General features: G+C 34.1%; 1 protein-coding gene and 1 long non-coding RNA gene across 2 annotated transcripts; both read right to left on the minus strand.

The window, feature by feature from the left end:
- Positions 1-13813: 13813 nt before the first annotated feature.
- Positions 13814-18847, minus strand: LOC134276582 (uncharacterized). The gene is made up of 3 exons (XM_062758823.1): positions 18770-18847; positions 15252-17239; positions 13814-15135 (listed from the first exon to the last, which is right to left on the minus strand). The coding sequence occupies exons 2-3, from the start codon at positions 17151-17153 to the stop codon at positions 14455-14457; spliced, it is 2583 nt and encodes an 860-aa protein (XP_062614807.1). The 5' UTR covers positions 17154-17239; positions 18770-18847; the 3' UTR covers positions 13814-14454.
- A 1219-nt stretch (positions 18848-20066) lies between these two features.
- Positions 20067-22892, minus strand: LOC134276583 (uncharacterized). Its single transcript, XR_009994080.1, has 3 exons — positions 22817-22892; positions 21745-21792; positions 20067-20121 (listed from the first exon to the last, which is right to left on the minus strand). It is a non-coding gene; the product is annotated as an uncharacterized LOC134276583 (long non-coding RNA).
- Between the last annotated feature and the right edge of the window lie 243 nt (positions 22893-23135).

Genomic DNA, 23135 nt, shown 5'->3' on the forward strand with positions numbered 1-23135 from the left:
ATTCACTATGCCTATATCCCTACCTAGGGTATCCACCCTCTTATTAACAGTGTCAAGGTCACCATGGATCTGACTTATATTCCCCTGGAATTGACCCATTTCCCCTTGAATCCGGTCAACCGCTCCCTCCAGTATGTGCTGACGTTCCTGGAGGAGGGAATAAAAAGCGGACCATCCGGGTGTTTCCCCTGGACCCTCCGAAATAGCTCCCTGTGTGAGTGACATGTCCCCCTCCCCATACTGAGTGACATTATCCAGGGCACTCCCCCCCTGGGGCACAGGTGTACTAGCAACACCCGGGACAAACTTCACACTCTTAGTAGGCGGGACTTTCCCTGGGCTGCACTCTAACGGGGCACCTAATAGACCACTCCGGTCTCCCCCCACTGCACGAGCGTACCAACCCCCCTCGGGTCTCAAAGCCCCCCTACCAAAACCGAACGAGCTAACCTCCCGGTCCATAACACCGGTCCTCAGATCACACAAAAGTACACTAAACTTTATTAAAAATACATACAAATCTCTCGCGGCTAATCCGCTAAGAGCAAATAAAACAATAAACTAAAAACACAAAGACTTTTATAAGGTTAAAGCCTATAAACTTACATGGTAAAATACAAAGTCACAAAAATCCAAGATGGCGACGGCACTAACAACACGTAGTTAGGCCGGCACCCCGCTGCCCAGACAAAGAACCCTGGATCGCAGCGTCAATATAGTATTTCACCTGTACCTACATAACTAAACTGTGATGGCGGATAAAGCAGAGAAATACTATGTATAAATTCCGCACGTTTATTAGTGGTCGCCAATAATATATCAACAATAATACAGTGACTTACAGAGGATTGGTAAACACGTCTGAACGGGTCGACAATCAGCAATCAGAGAGAGTGACGATTACGTCACAGCCCGCATCACTGCCGGGCACGTGGTCTGGAGGTGACTAGAGAAATCGTTCCCAGCCCCTCCGAGACCACTACACTGTTTATTTTAACAGGGAGACGTGAGGATGTGTACTTGAGCGAGAACAGTGCTGAATTTTTGTTTGTGTGCGTTTTTTTTAAATACATATAGATTAAAAAAGATTATTTCTCGAAATACATTGACTTCTTCCTTTTCGGAAGGCATAAACTTTTCTCAGTAGTCCTTTTTCCCACAAATCGTCTTAAGACTAAGAATTTACAGTCATTCTCTAAATTTGACAGTCGTTACTATTTGTCTAATCTCGTGCGTAAATGTTATTCTTAGGATTTCATTATAAGTTGGGAGAGAAGTGTTGCCTTTTTTCATACAAAGGATGAGGTGACTTGCGGCCCCTCGTATATTGACAAAAAATTAAATGTCTTAATTTAACTCAAATTTTGTATGTAACTAATCACTGATATGTGTACCTTTATAGAATACTATTTTTAACAAAAATAGAAACGTGATTTGAAAGATATAGATCTTTGAGTGGGGTAGGGGTATCATGTTTACATTCAATTCCCATTGCATTTTAACCCCGCCCCACTCTTTGAAGCCCTTAAAATATACGAGCGCAGATAGGTACAATTTTCTCCTTTGGCTGGTCACTGTATTTCATTGAAATCTTCCTATATGTGAAAGGAGATAATTGTACCTAACTGCGCTCACATGCTATTTTTAAAAAAATCGTAAAATCTAGTTGCCCTTTCCCATTATAAACAGATCGACGGAACTAGATTTTCTGACGTAAGATTGAATTCATATGCTTATCGAGGCACAGGCGATACTTTCTAACTGACCAATCAGCTTAATGAAATTCGTTACGAGTGAGTACCACATAAATACTATGGAAACATGCTTGGAATTTTACTGCTTTCCGATATTTTTTATGTATTTGAGTCACAGATTAAATACGGATCTACATATGTACCATTTCCGAGACCACAGTAAAATTTATATACAGTAACTGTTACAAACAATTGATAGAATATACGTGATATACATTAGTTCAAAGTTTTGTAGCGTGTTTGGTGAGCAATGCGCTAGGTCTACACGTATTCCCGAGAATCGTTGAATACATGTTTCATGTGCATTTCTTGTCCTAAATTCGTTTATATGCTGAAAATCCATGCGTTTTATGCGTACAAACAGAACTGGCTGACCATTATAAAAGTTTGAAATGTAAAAAAGGATAACAGGTAAATTGACCTCAACCACGTGTCTGCGATAAAATGTAAACGTACTAAACCAGCATGTTTTGTTGTTCTGTCATCGGATTGGACAATGACTAAGTGCAAAATAATAACAATAGCCATATAAGGTCTTCTCGGGCACGCATATCCCTCTATTGTACTAAGACCCGCCCATTTTCTTGCCATAAAAGAACATATTCTCACAAACCTGGCCGAATCTAGCTGTGGTAGGGTCTCAAAAATCAAAGATAATGCAGTATTCCTTACAATTAAAATGTGTCTGAACTATTGAAACTATTCAAAAGGCGTCGTATTTATTCACTCATGTTTGAAAACTACCAACATCGTTGTAGATTAAATATAATTCGTCGTGGAAAAAGGGGCCCCAGATAGCAGTTATGTCACATCATCCTTTTATCAGTTTTTTTCACATCTGGAACTAGTCCAAGAAAGTTTTTACTGCAGAAGGGTTCCACCTCATCATCCCAATTCTCATCCGAGGATAAAAGAAAGTCCTTATAATTTGGTAGAGAAGTGGCTCCTTTTTCCGTACAGTTTTGATCAGTGTATAACCATTCGTCGTGACGCTTCTTTTCTCCACAATGTTCGTAATGCCTGCTACCGAGTCCCCTTTTAATTTTAAGCGTATGGTTGTATTCACAAGAAGTAAATTTCTTCAGAACAGTTTTATTATTTTTCGCACACTCAATTAAGTGACGCGACATTCTTTCCTTCCTGATTACATGCGTATTGTCGTATGGACGAATTAATAAAACAAAAGTAATGCTTCTTTGGTAATAATCCATTTCCTTTCAATTAATAAACTAAATAATCGAAGTCAGTAGTTCAGGTTTTTATCACATGTATATTGTATAACCTGTACAAATGTTATATGGGAATATTGTATATACATATGGGATGTAATGTCTCCGGTTCAAAATTAAATACAAACAATATCGAAAAAAGTTAGACCATCAACTCCTCATCCCAGGAGGATATTTGGATTTCATTATAATTAGGGAGAGAAGTGTCCCCCTTTTTCATACACATTTTATCACATTTTTTTCACATCTGGGACTAGTCCAAGAAAGATTTTACCATAAAAGGGTTCTAACTCCTTGTCCCAATTCTCTTCTTAGGATATAGGACAGTCTTTATAATTTGGTAGAGAGGTGTCCCCTTTTTTGGTACAGTTTTAATCTCGCTCCAACCACTCATCGAAACGCCGCTTTTCCTCACAAAGCTCATAATGTCCACTACCGTGTCCCTTTTTAATTTTATGTGTGTGATTATAATCACAAGATGTTAAGTTTTTCAAAACAGTATTATTATTTTTTGCACACTTCATTAAATGGTGATTTTTATTAAAATGACGTTGTCGATAATAATGATTTAATTCCATTTAAAATCAGAAAATATATCAATTAGTAAATGTATTAAACAAATAAAAAGCGACATTTACCTTTAAATGGAATTAAATGTATAAAGTACAAATATATAAGAAAACGTATCAACAGTCACTGCAAAATGAATATGTACACTGGAAATCACTGATTTAAAATTCACTGATATCCCATTTGTGTCATTAAATTATTTATATCTCTTAGTAACACTGCAATGTCTGTAGTAAGTTTTTGTATTTCATAATCCACAATTTTAAGGTTATGAACAAGGGAACACTTTTCTGATTTTTTTTTATCCAAGTCACAAATTAACTTTTCCTCTAATTGTTGTACAGCATGCAACTGGTTATTTTTTTCCTGATGTTAAATCAAGATGACTCTCAAATTCCTCGTCATGAGAGAATATGCTCGAACTAAAGAAAAGAAAGATAAAAATTACATATTTAAACAAGAATAATAATTGATTGAATATTGTTTAACGTCCCTCTCCAGAATATTTCACTGATATGGAGACGTCACCATAGCCGGTGTGAAGGGCTGGAAATTTAGGCCTATACTCGGCACTCAGGGCCTTTGAGCAGGGAGGGATCTTTATCGTGCCACACCTGCTGTGACACGGGGCCTCGATTTATACGGTATCATCCGAAGGACCGCCCCATTTAGTCGCCTTTTACGACAAGCAAGGGGGTACTGAGGACCTATTCTAACCCGGATCCCGTAAAAATAAAGAAGAATCCTTAATATACTTTAAAAAAAGAACGATCTAAAACTATCGCTCCTTTGAGATGAAGCGACTGGGGAAACTGACGACGATGATCTGTAACGAACAAAATCATTAATTAAAAAAATAAATTTAAAAATGATGTTTCTAAAAATTATATATTTTTTAATATGCAAGTGATATTTTTATTAAAAAAATACCTTGACTCAGTAGATGATGATTGATAAGGGAAGAACCTCCTTTAGAAAAGAAGAGAAAATATGTAATCAAAAATAGAAAATACTACAAAAAAATGAGAGGTAACATAATAATGAAAATACCCGGTAATGGTTGATATAGATAACAAAAATGCGTCCGAAGATGCGTTATAAGGAAAAATATTGGAAAATAACTGATATACAAAATAAGATAAACTGTGTTGTTTCAGGACATAAATCTATAACGTCTTCATCACTGTAATATTTTAAAAGTGAAACGAATTATTGAAGTATGTGAAATTTAGCGAAATAATAAGAGAATGCAAACATCTGTCAAATAAAAAATAAATTAAACCTTTGCAAATCTTTTAAATTACTTCTGATGGACTACGAATTTCATTGTCAGGTCCATTAACAAACATGTTGATGCAACGGTGTACAGGTCGTAAAGATTTTCGTCGTACTTTCAAACGTCCCGCAGAGGTAGTGATAAAGGGAACGAGTCATGTATCTAACGATTAATTTATATATGTAATTTCTCTTAGAACTGCTTGTTTTGAATTTTTAACATCTTTATTCCAGAGGCACACCATCATGTAAATCTGGTACCGTATTTCATACGACAGAGCGTGAAATACTTCTTCTATGAAAAAAAGAGATTTTAAAAAAAAAGTTTGTCGGTCATTACGTATTTTCTTTTAAAGAAATCATTTTTTTAAATAAAAAAATACTTGCATTGCTGAACATTTCTGAAAACTATCCTAAAAAAATTAAGGAGAAATGTAGGTTAACAAAGTTTTACGAAGTCAAATAAATGATATTAAAAAAACAAAACAAAACAGTGGAGAAACGAGAGCGTTAAGGGAGTTTGAAAGTCTATACAGAATGTTTAGTGCTCGACATTTTCCCTATTTTGTCAAGAAGAAAGCGGGACAATCTGATAACGCTTAGAACAAAACAAAATAGAGTTATCGCCATTGATTTATACTGCAAATCACCGGCAGATTGACATTATCAAATTAATATATATATATATCATACAGTAGTTTAATTATGATGATAAAAGGTAGGCTTTTGATTCCCTCTGAGGGTGGCCAAGTAAATGTCAGTTCAACTCCACGGTAATATTCAGTCCACAGTAGCAAAATGCTCAAATATATGCCATGCCACTGAAGGAATACAAACTCTTTCTATAATAGTTTGTTTCCTCACACAAGGAAACAAAAAACAAACTAATGCAAGACAGAAGGCATTTATTAATATCAAGATATACGGAAACAACACGTTATGGTAATGTGCATGAATAAAGTTCAAAAAGCGTTACTGGAATGTACATTAACAAAAGTTGAGTTTCATTAAAGCGTTAAAGCAATATGAACAAACAATACCATTATAGTTCAATCATATAAACTTCAGAACAATGAGGTAAATAAGTTAGCATCAACATAAATTTACAAATTCTTATACTTTGCCTGGGCCCTAGTTACCGCAGGACTTGCGTCTGATAGGTCTTTAGGATTCTCCTTTTCGCCGCCCCCAAGGCCAACTTGTCAAACTCGACAATCAATTCCTCCTCAGTAGTGTCCCCCTCGCCATCTGTGTAGTGGGGAACATACTCCACTATGGGGATGTCAGCCGGAATCAGGTCATCCATGGGGAACCAACTCCACATTTTATTATTAAGTGCGTGTCTACGAGAAAACCATGCAGAATGCTCTAAAAGCAAGGTTTTCAAAATTTCTTGAAACTTTGCATACTAAGTGAGATCAAGGTCCCTTACTTACTGCACAAGTTTGGTGACGCCATTTCATTAGTTACCTTGGATACAGGGGTAATTAATTTTTTGGCGGGAAATCTCTATACTCACCATTAAAAAATACCACCTTTTGTACATATTCTGTTAGTGTTTGAAAAATCTCCACAACAACTTCGAAATAAATAGATTTAAGGAATAAAAACCTTTTTTAAAAGATATTTTACACATTTATTTCACATACGTGTTTGAATGTGAAGAGCTACAAGTGCAAAAAGGTCACGATAATTGTGAGGAATGACGATTTTTGAATGGTCTGCAGAAAAACAGCTATAAAATTCCAAGAAACGCTTCAATTGATTTCATTTTTTCAAAAAGTGATTGTTTTTAGATATTTTATTTAGTATTAAAGGGATTTTGGTTGCAAATTTAACTCAATGGAGTTATCACTCTTGTAAATGCAGAATTTTGAGTGCAAAAAGGTCAACATAATTCTAAAGGATATTCTGAAGAAAAACAGGTAAATAATTTCAAGAAACACTTCAATGATTATATATTTTATCAAGAATTATTTGTTTTAAGATATTTTAGTAAAAAAATAACAGGCAATTTGGAGACACATTTGAAATAGTGGATTTCTCACCCTAGCAAAATTGACCTATTTCTATGTAGAAAGCCATCCAGGACTACTACAGGAGTGTTTACATTTTTAACATTACTTCAATTCAGGCACATTACCTTCAATCCCCATGACTAAAATCAGTTCATGTTTATCCAGAACATCCCACATATGCATAATTTGATTTTGTTTACACAGAAGTCTCTGTCAAGACTGTAGCTCTACTGTTTTGTATTTTAAATATAAAATAATGATAATAAAGGAAGAGATAAGTAACAGTTGGATTTGAACTTTATAATTTGCAACAGCAATAATTAGAATAACTAGAGCAAAGCTCGTTGCAAAGCAACGAGTGGGTCTTCCTTCCCTAGCGCTAAGCAAAAGATTAAATGTTTCTGTCTAGATTGTCAACTATGCTAACATTCTCTTTTTCGATTTGTCTCACAAACCTTACTTGAATTCTTTAATTTGGTGTGAGAATGAGGTCTAAAGGGTACTCTCTCTAACAGCATTCTTGAAATCATATCCACGACAGTTTAACTTCCAATATTATGACTTTTGATATCAGATATATCATGTTTGTTGCAATTATGTTTGTAAAACGTGTCATACTACAGAAACATAAGTGTTTTGCTACATTACCATCTTAAAAATGGCTTTAAAATCATCTAATATACAATATAACTAGGTAAATAAAATAAACAAATTATATAATAATTCAAAAAATCCAAATGTATTTACAATAATGATGAACAATCTTCATAAGTTGCAATCAGTAAGTAGAACAATACTTTTAAAATAAACGCACAGAAATGTGTTGTGTGTGTTTTGAATTTGCAGCTTTCCACTAGCAACTGGTGGTACCTCAATAGGAGTGTAAAATTCTCTGAAAGGTATATTGTAAACATATTACATATGGCTGTGTATTCTTTTTTAGCGGCTTTTGCGGAATGCAGCAATCACTAAATCAAGCACAAAGCTAAAAGTCTTGTACATAAACATAAATAAGAATATCTACGCTAACTTATTCAAAAGTCAATTTCCACCAAATATTGTATAAGCTAAAGATAATACATTTACAGCATTAAAGAAACAAATCTCTTTGAAGGTATTGCCCTGAATAAGAACAATTTGAATCCCCTACACTAAGGATGCTCTGAGCCAAGTTTCACTTTGGTTCTGGAAAATGATATTGTGAAATTTTAGACAATGATGATAATGGATAAAATTATGTTTTTAAAAAAATTACTGGTTCCTTTAGCTCAGATGGGCTAATAAGTATGCAACAGGCACAGTTTTGCAGTTGACATTGAAATGCGACTGGACATCTCTTCAATCTTTTTTTAGAAATCTACATGTACATGCCCTATGTACTGGATTCCTTGGAATCATACACATGTTTATGCCTTTAATTAGTTGTATGTGCCAAAATAACAATTTTTTTACGTTATTCTGTAAAAAATACACATACATGTATTACAAGATCTTCTATTCCTGCTGAAGACAAAGGATCTATCTTAATCATTAGAATAAGTAAGTCTAAACTTTGAAAGGGAAGACCTTAATAAATAGGTTAACAAGCTACACAAACAAAATATTATTATATTTAAAAATAACATTTATTCCAATGTAATTACTGGTACATGTATTTCTGTTACAAAAACTATTTCACTTGAAAAACTGAGGGCAGTTGATATCTTCATATTTGTGGATTTATGTTGTCAAATCAAAATTTAAAAATGATACACAGTGTGTTTAAAAATTGTCTTCACAAACCAACACTTGACTTATTTTCACTATGCTGTTTATTCCATGTCACATCCAAACAGATGATCTTCTGGCTAATCATGGTCATGCTTGGTATCAAAATTCAGTCTTCAGATGAGCCACACCTATCCAAAAGAAATTGAAATGTTTTAATCTATAATTTTTTTACTAATAAAAAGTGCAATTCATGAGATCATAAATTAGATTATCAAATTGAGAGATAAGATATTGTAACATTTTCTGTATATAATTTGTAAATTTTAATGTACTCTTTCATCAATTAAAAGAAGTTTACACAAATTAAGGCAGTCATTTATGCTATTCCCTAATAAGACAACATACAAGTGCAAAGTAATCATGCAAAAACACCTTCACACAAACACACAACACACTGTCACGCTAATACAATTTCACACAACAAAATATCAGGCTAACACAAGTTCACACAACACACTATCATGCGAACAAGAATTCACAAACACGCTGTCTCGCTAACACAAGTTCACACAACACGCTGTCTCGCTAACACAAGTTTTACACAACACGCAGTCTCGCTAATACGAGTTCATACAACACACTGTCACCGTGTCACGCTTAGATGAATTCACACAACACACTATCACGCTAACATGAGTTTACACAACACGCAGTCTCACTAACACGCGTTTACACAATACACTGTCACGCTAACACGAGTTTACACAATACACTGTCACCCTAACACAAAGTCACAAAACAGGCTGTCTCACTATTCACTAACACAAGTTCACACCAAATGCTGTTGCGATAACACACTGTCATCCTAGTACCATTTCACACAACACACTGTCATTTAAATACCATTTCACACAACACACTGCCAGGCTAACAAGAGTTCACACAACACACTGTCACGCTAACACGAATTCTCAAAACAGACTGTCTCACTATTCACTAACACAAGTTCGCACCAAACGCTGTTGCGATAACACACTGTCATCCTAATACCATTTCACACAACATACTGTCATCCGAATACGATTTCACACAACAAACTGTCAGGCTAACAGAGTTCACACAACACACTGTCACGCTAACGCAAATTAAAAAAACATGCAATATCGCTAACACGAGTTCACATAACACGCAGTCTGGCTAACACGAGTTCACACAATATGCAATCTTGCTAACACGAGTTCTCACAACACACTATCTCTCTAACACCAGTTCACACGACAAATTTTCAGGATAACAAGTTCACACAACACACTGTCACGCTAACACAAATTCACAAAACATGCTGTCTCGTTAATAAGAATACACACAACACGCTGTCTTGCTAACATGAGTTTGCACAACACGCAGTCTCGCTAACACGAGTTAACACAACACGCAGTCTCACTAACACCAGTTTACACAACACGAAGTCTCGCTAATACGAGTTCAATCAACACTCTGTCTAGCTAACACGAGTTTACACAACACACTGTCACACCTACACTTTATACACAATTTTACACAACACGCTGTCCCGCTAACACAAGTTTATGCAACACATTGTCAAACTAACAAGAATTCACACAACCCACTGTCAGGCTAACACAATTAAGTTCACAAAACACACTGCCTTGCTAACACAAATTCATACAACACACTGTTTCGCTAACACAAGTTCACACAACACTATCACATTGCTGAGTTTATAGTAAAGGTCTACCCTAATTTGAAGAGGGTTAAAACTAACATATCTCTATTTTAGTAAAAAGCTTTAAATTTAAGATAAAAACATTTATGCAGTAATGTTCCTTAACATGCATCTGGCATATAAAATGAATGAGACCTTAAAAAACTCACAGTACATGTTTACTTAGCTAATTAAAGGTTAAAATTGATGCTATTCAACAATATTATACAGTTATGGAATGGGAATGAAGAAATAGCAAATTTATGGTTGAAAAAGAGGGAAAAGTTTCCTGCCGAGGGGAAATAAATCTAAATTTCGAGTTCACATTACATAACTGTTTTATTATACCGAAACAATCATAGGCAATTTAATTTTTTTACCAGATATTCCGACATTTTAAAGATAAATTGCAGAAGCATAATTACAAACGCATGTTAAACAGACTGTATGATGAGTGATGCATCGTGTCCTTAAACAATTCAATAATTTTCCAATTACAAAAGTTTTTTCACTGACATTTCGAAGAATTAACGTTGTCTTCATTTCGCTAGAATTCAAGTATGATTTTGACATCGCATGTCGAAATGTTTTGACGTCATAGTTACATTGCTAATAACATGACGTCACAGACTCGAGATTCCTTGAACGCTCTGCCCACTGAACACTCTGATTGGTCAAAATTACTAATAAATATTCATTAGGGAGTAGTCCCAGGGAGTAGCTCTGATTTTCCAGGGAGTAGCCCTGTTTTCAGGGAGTAGTCTCCAGATGAGGGAAATTGTCTCTTTTCGGGGAAATAGATGGTTTTATGGTATTACTTTTATATAGAGTAATTACAGTAAAGGTATAATAAATATCAATATCTCTAAGTATGTGAATGAGTGAAATTCTCAAATAAATATTATACATCAAAGTATCAATAAGAAGTTGAACCTTACGTCGCAGGTTCCAATCCCCTTGCTAAATGCTTTAGACAGGTTACTCCTATGAGACTGCATAAACCAAGATTCTGTGTCAGGGTAGGTGTTAGCACAAAATGGATCTCCTACTTCTTAAAGGTAATGAGTGCTGAGTACAAGTCTATATTTGCAGCTAATACCATCCCAAGTGGTGGCACCATGAAATGACAGAAAAATGTATGATTAAGGCAAATAAACAAACATTAAACCATTACAGCAGTCTTATCAAACAAAAAAAGCAAACTTTCTATTATTACAATTTTTTTAAACAAATTTCTTTTGCAATTTAACTGAGCAATATTTATCCTTTTTTGTCAGTAAAGTATGATATTAAATAATTAAGACTTTTTGAGAACATCTATTTATAGCGAGTCCAGACAGCAGCACAAATCCCTGCCCATAATGCGAGCTCTTATGGTAACACCTTGGCAAAAGAAGATTGTGACTTGCACATTGCTCCACACAATTTTTCCGCAGTATACTTTGGACACACAGTGCTTAGCTTCTTTAACATGTTTAAGCAACATTCAAAATTCATTTCTATTTAATTTGAATTAAATCTAGCTATCCTTACTCACGTTCACATGGAGCTAATGGGAAGTAATTTAACGAGCAGTTTATTCATTTAAACATTTGAATATACTCTCAGTGTGAACATTGAGCATGGATGCACCAAATGTCAAATGCAGCTTGACAAGCACAATCTAAATTAAAACTAAATAAGTATCTGTCCTCACCCTTACAGTCACACTGTCAATATATAATTAGTTGAATATATTCTGTAACATTAAGTGCAGTTTGAATTATAGAGTATGATCACTATGATAGATAGTAGGACTGTTGAAATTACATCCTCAAATTAAAAAAAAAATAAAATATAAAGCTGTGGGGATTTACAAGGCAAACAGAGAGCGTCTGAACTGTAAAACAGATAATATATCGGTGTGTCTGTGTATTTCTAATAACATCAATGTACGTCACTGTCATGTAATCAGTAGTGTAAATTATAAGTAATAAAAATATTCTAACCTTCATTCCAATGGTCCAAGCCAATCATTCATTAAAATGTCGCCGTCAGCTCTTTCGGCACTCGATAAAATTATCACTGGGGAATCCGAAGCCGAGTCAAGAGTGTTCATCCTTGTTAATGTGACAGTCAGAATTTCCTCGTAAACAATTCACACAAGATTCTTAGAATATATGAATCGAGATAATTCTGCTTAGAATAATGTTCCAGAGAAGTGACAAAGTACTTCGTAGCTCCAGATTAAATGAGTGTGTATGTTTACAAACGGATTCTTCGTGAGAAAATGTTCAACTTCACAAATCATTCTATTTTCAGTTTGTAAACCATGACAAACATGTGTCCGACGTCGACTCGAAGGGGCACACTAAAAACGGGATATACTAGAGACCTGATATTAACCTGACCTTTTAATTTTTAATCAAATGGTAATATTGAGTATTTTAAATTACTTAGGTACAGACGTTATGACTTCGAGGCATATGCTATACAAAAATTCATTTGTTTGGAACATTAACAGACAAATTTGAATCAGGTTAAAGGAGTGTTTAGTACATCGCGTCTTTAGTACCTTCCTATTTCCCACAATGCCGCGCGTTGTTTACAAACAAGCACGAAAAATCCTCTAAACTAGGTACTAATTATTGTTGTGTACATCATCACATTTTGAAATTATTTGAATAAAAAGAAAACAAAGAAACACCGAATTAAATCTATATATTTTAGATGCATCAACTAAAAATGTGCACATTTATGCAGAAAAGGCTTGGCTGGCTATAATATTAGTATAGACAACTTGTTCCTGAAAGGTTTCTCACAAACATGTACTTGTTTTATATAAAAAAAACAATGAAATATAGCTGGAAGTTTATTTCTTTTTATATCAAATGACAAGATTTTATATGTTCGAAATTATTTCAGTCAAACTTTTTCATAATATACCAATATTTTTAGCTATCAGAAAAAACGTGTATGAGCTATTAACCCCTAATTATAGGGGCCAGCCCCTTTTTCATTAATCTAATATGAAAGCTCTCGTAATTACACACAACTTTTGTTCTATATTTCTTACCAAATTATTCTCGGTTCAAAAGTTATTACACAAAAAGTAGCAAAAATTCAAGAAAAAAAATTACTAAAATTTGCCGTTTTATAGCTTCCAAACTTTAGGAAATCAGCTCATAATTTTATCGTTGTGCACGTCTACAATGTATTGGCTACAAGTTCTCCAACTTTCGTGTAAATATCTTACGTCGTTCTTGAGATTTTTAGTGGAAACGAGACATCAAAATTATTAATTAAAGGGCAATAACTCACAATTAAAGGCATGTATCAAAAAATTGAAAACAGGTATAAATAGGTTTAATTACAAGGTATCTAACCTGAAAGTTTCATAAAAATCAGTCCAAAGGTTTTTGAGAAATTGCCTGTCAAAAATCGAGCGGGAAAAAAAAAATAAAATAATAATAAGAAACAGTAGAATAACAGTAGGGTCTTCCGAAGGAAGCGGAAGACCCTAATTATCCTCTATTGCTATTTCATTTGCTCTAAAATCATACAAATAAATGATATTACTACTATAAAAAGGGGAATTCGTAAAGAAGTTACTCAGGTGAAAGATGTGACCTATGGGTCTCTCATATTTACAAGTATTACTAATTAGTTATATCAAGAGTCTGTCAGCTGTAAATTCTTTGATTCATATATGTATATTAAAATACAAACTAATACATAGGCAAGCTGTAAATTCTAGACTTTCAAGTGATGCAAAAAAAATTATACAAATAAATGAAAAGAATTAACTTGATCAATTGTCTTTCATAATACCTTAGATTTATAAAAACAAAAACAATATATCTCATGAAGTATATGGCAATCCTCATTCAACTTCCTTTACATGCATTTGAAAAGTATCAAGTGTATTAATGTCCATCTTACTTTAAAAGGAAATACAATAGCTAAAATTTACAGAAGCTACATACTGCACTCAAAGTTTGGCAAAATGAGTGAAAAACAATGGGTCCCAAACTGAGGTGAAAAAAAGTCCACATTTTTAAATATCACTTCTTGGCAAATCAGATTTATCGAACTTACATGAAAGCATGAAATTCACATTTGATTGTTTGTATACTGACAAGCAGAAGTAAACTATTAGCATGTAACAGTTCATAAACTGAAACACACCATTTTCAAAATGTTAATTCTTTAACAATGTTTGATAGTAAACTCTGATGCTCATGTGCCACCAAATCACTGATAATGTTTTGAAGGTCTTCATCCTCTTCAAGATTATCATCCTTTTTTATGTCAGGGGATTTTCCAGATCTTTCAGCTTCTCTCTGCTTCTTCATACATAAACTTCCAAAGAAACTTCTAATCTGTTGATGTGAAAGCCATTCAGCTGGTGAAAAAAGACAGTTCCCATCGACATCTGTCTCGCATCTCATTTGTTTGGAGATCGTGAAAGGACTAGGCTTCTTCCCAGACTCTTCTCCATGATTATATAACACTGATAGATAGTTCTTCACCTTTGGAGAGAAGCGGACTGCTTTTTTTCTCTTTTTTAATGCATATCCAGGGCATTCAGCAAAAAAATTGGATTCTGAGATTTCCACACCATAGCAGGATACAGGTTGATTCAGTTGCAGTTCCTGGCACTGGGAAGACCAAATTCGCATGCTCCTGTCTTTCAGATTGTCCAAATTTTCATCATCATACACATGCTTACCAACAGCAAGATGGTGAATCAGTTGGTTTTCTTTTTTAAACACCCGAATACAATCTGGTTCAATGCAAGAAAAGTTGTCTCTGGTTGTGCTCCCCCTTATATATGCTGCTTTGAAATCTGGTTGTTTTGGGTCAGAAAATACCTATGGAAAATATAATTGATGCATTTAATATACCATCATCATAGCAATTTGCTGCAAAATCTTGAACAAAAAGTATTGGTTGAAAAAATTCTACAAAGTAATTTAATGCATCTTACCAACTTTTCATCTGCTAATGACAGTTGCTCGGAAATCCTGGAAATATCTGAAGCATTTATCAGCTCTCCTCCAATTCCATAAGCTTTGTAAGCCCTAAGTCCTTCATCTTCAAAGCTGAAATTGTTATACTTGGAGATCTGAAAATTCTTCAACTGCCCACAAAGTATTGGCTGTGTATCAATAGGAGATGTTGGGCTAACAATGGAAACATAGGTGTTTCTTATACCACCATGACTTTCAAGTGCCTCCTTCATTTGCAAAGTGTTTGTGATGTCATGGCCTTCATTGATGTAATTCAGCATGTGAAGCCTGCAGGATCCTGTTCGCGAGTCACACAAGTCTTTGCCAGATTGTGCTTCACTGAAATCATACTGCTTTACAACTAGTGGCAATTCATTGCGGAATTTCCAGAGAAAGGACAGCATTGGTAAGGAATGGTAACAACCCGCATTATCTGATCTGATGTATGCATCCCTTAGATGTGGATGGATGGACTTCAACACTTTGAAAGCATTGCTGAAAATTTGACTAACTAAGTGCCATCCTTGTTTACCCTCTTCCACAAGATGCACTATGGAAACTATCTCAACGTTCTTCTGGTCTTCTTTATCTTCTGTTGTTGACTGTGCCTGACAAAGAATCCCACAAATCATGTGCCAGCTGATACCCTGCTTGCCAAACCACTCGGACTGTGTTTCACGAAAAGTTTGTGGTAAATACTTCATTGCCCAGTCAGCTATGATCATCACTTCATGTTCCTGTAGGTTCTGAATGATATTCTCTCTGCACAGATCCTGGTTCACTGTTCTAATTGAATGATCTCTCCATGCCCATATCTTTTCTATTGCCAACTCAAAATCGTGGTTTGTTTCTTCTTTGTCTTGAGTGCTGTTAAAAGTTGTACGTTTTACGAGATCAGCAATTTCCAATTTCACATGATACATAGTTTCACATAACTGGCAGCTGGCATTATGCACATGATCACATTCCTTTTCGGACAATGCAAACTGAGTACAGTGATGAATGCAGTCACTAGAAGGGGAGATGTGACTTTTGAACTCATTCTTCAGATGTACCTTCAATGTTTCCATCATTTTCTGGATTTCAGCAACTTTGCTCTCTGAAAGACCCTTCATAGCAAGACTGGATATCAATTTCTTCAATGTATCAATACCATCCATTCCATCACTGATGTAGTTGTCCAATCCATGCAGAGACTTCAGTTGAGAGGCAGGGCATGCTTTGATGATTTTATATAGGGTTGCTCTTGATGGAGGAATGATTGAGTTTTCTTTGCAATAGGTATCGTATGCGGTGATGAGTCGAGAAGCTATCATAGTTCGTATCACTTTTGGAATTTTTACACTTAGTCCTGATGATAATTTCAAGTGTCTTGATCCAAATCCGACAACTTGCAGGTAAGCTGGAGATGAAATGAACTGAATGAAATGATGTATCTTCTCTTTTGGTATTCGTACTCGTGTGATCTTTGGTGGCGTAATGTACTGCCCTGGTCCATGGGTCGCAGCATACTTTCTTGCAGCATCAATTTTGTAGAGAGTTAACCCTTCAACAAGAGACAAGAGTTCTGATTTGGTATATTGTCCTACAATTATTGATAAAATCTGCACTTTCGTAGTATGATCCTCTGCCTTCATGTAAGCTGAAATAACTGTTTCGGTAATTGCATCACTTTGTTTTGGTTTCTCCTTTGGAATGCTGTCAAAAACTTGATGCATCAAATCTCTACCTTGGCATGGTGCAATGCTCTCACAAACAAGCTCAATTGCCAAACGTGCTTGACGTATGTAATACTTCTTTGTTGAGTACTGTAACTGGTCCAATTTCTGAGAAACCTGGCACTTTAAAGGGGGGTAATCACCACTTGATAGAATATCCATTGCCTGGTTGAATAGTTCACGTTGAGTTCTTTCATCTTTTGACCAATTAGATGCACTTGTAGACTGAGATGATATGAATTCGAAATCTGTAAAATCAATGATAGATTTTTTTCACATTTAAAGTTTATATGGAATATTACACCTGAAGAAGGCATCTTAACAAAATTAGTTTTCATGTAAGCCCTTGAACAAAAGGGCATAATTGTGATGTTTATGATGTCCTAAATACATGTAATCGATATTCTGATCGATTTCAACATTATAACAAAAGGGACCATGGGCCACAATGCTCACCTGAGTCACCTCTATTTCCCCACCCCCTAGGTCTAAGAGAGTCAGTGTTCCCCTCTATCCATACATAACATGTAGATACCAATGCCCAAATTAATTGATGAAGCTGTTAGTGTCAATCTGATAATGTTTACCAACAACACAAATGAACAAAAACAAATATCAATGTGTCTACCAAGTTATTTTTAGTCTTCTTTAATATTTTCCCCTCTTTATTATAAAAAAAAAATGACAATATCCAAGCCCTAAGGGATCATGACTATACTTAAATCCATACAACATGGGGATGCTTCAAAATCAATGAATTCACCCACCCAATTTTTGGCCCCATCCTCCCCCAGGGCCTTTAACTAAATTAAATTGAATGTACTACTTGATTGTTTGTTGCTTAACATTCCTCTATAAAAATTTCACTCATTTGAAACCACCACCACATGCTGAAGGAGGGATGCAAATTATGACACAAACTTTGCACAAAGGGCCAAAGAATAGTGGGAGATTTCTTTCTGGTTCTTGAGAAGATTTTTAAATGATGCTGTAAAGCTATACTGTTCCTTAATTATCTCCCCTCTAAATTGTAAAAAAAAAAAGTATTACAACCAATCTAATTAAAATTAGATGTTAGATCCGCTTGCAAACTCGTAGCGAGTTTGCGAGCGGATCTAACATCTAATTTTAATTAGATTGGTATTACAACATAACAGACAGATGGATGTTGGGCACTCTCTGATCAGCAAAGTTCATGTAAATTTTAGCTCTGTAAACAAACAACCTATTCAATACAATCAGGTTTGATTATAATCCATGACTGATTAGTACACTGATCAAGAAACTTGATCTTATTTAGGCCAAAACAAATAAATACATGTACTCATTTCCTGTCACCCGACCTGATTTTGGCTATTTAACAGAAATACTAAATTCAACCAACTATATTTAATGTTTTTGCAGATGAATCTCTGAGGCATTTGAACAAAAAACTTTGGCAGACCTATCAAAAGTGCATGTTTGCGATAAAGAAGTGTGCTGTTTCTGAATATCTACCCTGTTTTCATTAGAGAGAATCTAGAAAATACTGTCACAAGTGTAAAGGGTAATTTTACTATATAAATCTTTATTGACAAACTTGTTTTGTAAACTGTTAATAAACTGCTCTATCATTATTACATGCTATGTGTTCTGCAATCATTGAGTTTTGAAAAAAACAAAATCTCAAAATAAATTTTTTTCCCTACCTACCCTATTTTTTTGTCCAGGGGACAGGAAATAAGAGTATATTTTCTTTTGGCCTTAGTAAATTAAGCCATATTTGTATAGGTTGATACCTGAATCTGTAACTTGTGACAAGGAAACTTCAGACTCAAAATTTTGATCTACAACTGCATCATTTCCACTCACTGAAACAGAAAATATACACATATATTTACAATCATTAGAGAATATAAAAATGGACCCAACTTAAAGTATAATAATTGAAATGATATCCCTTTTCAAAAAAGATCCACATTTAGTAAACTAAAGGATACTGTAGATTGCTAAACTTTCACGACATCTTATTTTCGCGAGAAAGTCATTGACTCTTTATTAGCAAAACATAATTATTGAATTGAGGTTATTGCTCTATATAATCTTAAGGAATGCTATTGTACGCAAGAATCAAATTTTCACGAGCACACTGTCTCACATAATTACGCAAAAATAAAGTTCTCACAAATAAAAAGTGATTTACAGTATTATGATGAAAGAGACATGTACATGAATGCTGATGAAGACTTTTGACCTTATTTAGTAAATTAAGCCATATTTGTATAGGTTGATACCTGAATCTGTAACTTGTGACAAGGAAACTTCAGACTCAAAATTTTGATCTACAACTGCATCATTTCCACTCACTGAAACAGAAAATATACACATATATTTACAATCATTTAGAGAATATAAAAATGGATCCAACTGCAAGTAATCATTTAGATGATACCCCTTTTCAGAAAAGATTCATGTCCTTAAACTTTGACTTTGAAATTTAGCTCAAGCTCAAGGTCACTTTTCTCATAAGCATGTTTGGTTGTGGTGCTATGATCACAGGAGTCAGAAGTTTTTAATTGTCACAAAAAACAAAAAAAAAAACAAACAAAAACAAACAAAAACAAAAAAAAACCAGAAAAAAATATCCCACTCTCAACTAAAAATTTATCTGAGGGTGGGAATTTTTTTTCTGGATTTTTTTCTTTAGACAATAAAAACTTCAGACGCCTACTCCTGTACAATGTACTATGATCCAGATGGGAAAAATGGAAGAATATGCTTATATTATCAAGGATTTTACACACTCAGATATATCTGCATTGACCTTAATCTAAGACTTACAATACATGTACTTGTTTAATCAAGGACACTCATTAACTAAATTGTGAAAGGTACTAGTAAATCTTACATTGTGACATGCAAGTACATGTATAAAAAATGTATTTACATATAAACATTGATATACATTGTTATCCTGCCTTTGCCTGCATGTACAAATTATTTATAAAATAATTGATATACACTGGATAGTTGACTACAATTTTTCAAGAGGGGTTAAATTGTTTAATTTTTTTTTTTTTACCTATAGGTAATATAAATGTACTTTCTGTTACAGTTACTTCCATTTGCTCCACATTACTGTCTCTTTGCTCTGTAAAATAATTGAAAAGGTCATGATGCATGTTTTTGTTTTTAATGAATCGTTTAATAAAGCCTAAAACTGGGACTATGGACTAAACTTAAATTAACATTTTATAAGTCACATCCTTTTTGACTTAACTTGAATTACTTCATGTAAACTGTTCTCAGGGATTTTGTGTTTATCAACTATCAAGTCTCAAATATGTGTCTATATATCATCATGATCATGATTACTTTTTATATTAACATTATACAATAATAATTAGTACATGCACAAATTCTGTTAATTGTTCCCCGTTATTGCAAAAGCAAGGGGACATTAAATCTCATTCATCTGTCCTTATGTTCGTCAGTCTGTCCGTCCGTCACAAAAACTTTAACCTTGCCCATAACTTTTGATTCAGTGGAGCTATGACTTTCATATTTCATATGTGTATTCTTTGTGACAAGACCTTTCTTTGGGTACCACCTAATTTGACCTTTTGACCTTGACCTTGGAGTTTGACCCACTTTTACACAAAAATTCCAAACTTTTACTTTGGCCATAACTTTTGAATGGTATGTACATGTACTAGGACTGTCATATTTCACATATGTATTCTTTGTAGCAAGACCAGACTGGATGCCGACAACTTTTACCTTTTGACCTTGACCTTGGAAATTTCCATACTTGTGAAAAAACTTTAACCTTGACCATAACTTTTAAATGGTAAGGGCTAAGGCTTTCATACTTCATAAATATATTCTTGTGAAAAGACCTTTCATTGAATAATAAGAACTTTGCTCCTTGGACCTTGACCTTGGAGTTTGACCTACTTCTCAAAAACTTTGACCTTGGCCACAACTTTTGAGCAGTAGATACCAGGACTTTCATATTTCACATATGTATTCTTTGTGGCAAGAACTTTCATTTGATACCAACAACCTTGACCTTTTCACCTTGGAGATTTTTTGTAATCATGAGAACTTTAACTTTGACTATGACTTATGATAGGGCGTTCATATTAGACACAAAATGTCATTAAAAAATTTTAAAAAATGAAATCTCACCAAAAAAAAACACCGAAAGCGGGGGACCACAATTTTTGAATTTGCTTGTGTGTCATTTGAATTGCATGATCACAAAAACCATGTACATATATTTTATTCACTAGTGTGGAAAATATATGATACATACATTAAATATTTCAAATTCATTTTGAGATAAATGAAACACTGATTTTATATACTTTTATACAATGTATGTTATATTTTTATCAATTTATGCTGTATCTTCAAGAATATAAAGGTACAGCGCTCGCTCGGAGGTCGTGAGTTCATATCTCGACTGCGACTGACCTAGTCGTTAAAATTGGTAGCAACTGTTCCTTTGCCATGCACTCGGCACTTTGAAGTGAAAGTTGCGGGTCCTTTGGATGAGACCTTAAAAACCGAGGCCCCTTGTCAGCCACAGGCATTGGCACGATAAAGATCCCTCTGACACTGCTCAATGGCCATGAGTGCCGAGTAAAGGTCAAAATTTGAAGCCCTTCACCGGTTTACAGTGACGTTTCCATATGATTGAAAAATTCTCAAGAGGGACGTTATACAATCAACAATCAATCAATCAATAAAGAATATAATACTAAAGTACCTGTGTTGTTTGATTCATTTGCTGACTTTTCAAGCAAGGTACACATTTCTGGAAAAGAAACATTAACTTTTTACTATTTTTTGAATGAAGTAATATTTTCAATCTTTTTTGATAAAACCCTGGTAAGTGACATGCAGAAGTAAGTACAAGAATGATGTTGTAATATTTCCATATAAATAGGAGTTATTCTGCTTACTTGGTAAGGTATTTTAATTTAACTATTTTATTATCAGTAAACTAAATTATGAATTAAACACATATACTTGGCTACTTGCAATTAATTTCAGTTAAATATTTAATGTGTAAATTTATAATAGTATGTACTATGTAAGGTTTGCATATTTATTGTAGATCACCAAATACCAATACTATCAATGAATCATAAATAAAATATACACTTAAGAAATGAATTAGCGCTTCATGATAAATATGCCGACGTGAAGTGTTGTAGTTTATATACCTCATAAATGTTAAAAAAATTTAATTCATTTCTTATATTTACATTATTTTTCTGATAATTTGCCATAAATTTAAGCGGTTCAACTGTCATTTTCAAAACAAAACATGTGCACTATATTTAAGCAATGAATCATTATTTTTTGAGTGATATAGTTTCATAACTGCAACGGTGTGTGCAAACAAATTGAATAACGCGTGTTAGCGCGTCGGCGTTCAACGATTATGACGTCACACTAAAACGCATGTTTTAACCCCTTGGTACCCTGTCTGTGTTATGGTGTTTTGAATGCAATTGATTTCCATTCATTTTATATGCAAAAAATATATGTAATGTAAATATTTTCTGATGTCAAGAGCGGTATTATATGATGATGTAATAATGGAGATATTTATGCTTATTCGTGGTACATACCTAATGTAGTTCATGAGAAAATGAACAGCATTTTTTTTGTAAAGAATTATAGGGAAAATTAATTGGAAATGTACATATTTACATATAGACTCTTACTTTGACTAAAGTATTTACATCCTTGACATAATAATACAAAAATAAAAGCATATATATATATATATAAATTGTATATATACAAGTAAATATGTACAGTATATTTACCTTTCAGCTCCTCCTTCAGATCTACCCCCATACTGATTTCTTTTTTGTGGGTTTCTATGCATCTTCTGCATACACCTATAAAACAGCATGATCAGAAATGAAATGTTCATATCTCTGTGATAATAGAATATTATGCATATACATATCTATACGTTATACCTAAATTTCTGTAGAGATGTTTCACACAAACGTTATAGAATTAAAACAAGGCTGATAGCCGCTGATTCTTAGGATATCAAAGGGTTGTCCATTAAAGACCTAATTAAGGGTTACGGAATTGTCCCAGCTATAGTATACATGTACATATAGGATTTCATCT

The sequence above is a fragment of the Saccostrea cucullata genome, unplaced genomic scaffold, assembly GCF_032062105.1.
Source record: "Saccostrea cucullata isolate Sc308-1 unplaced genomic scaffold, CSIRO_AGI_Scuc_v1 ctg6837, whole genome shotgun sequence".
Classification (NCBI taxonomy): Eukaryota; Metazoa; Mollusca; class Bivalvia; order Ostreida; family Ostreidae; genus Saccostrea; species Saccostrea cuccullata.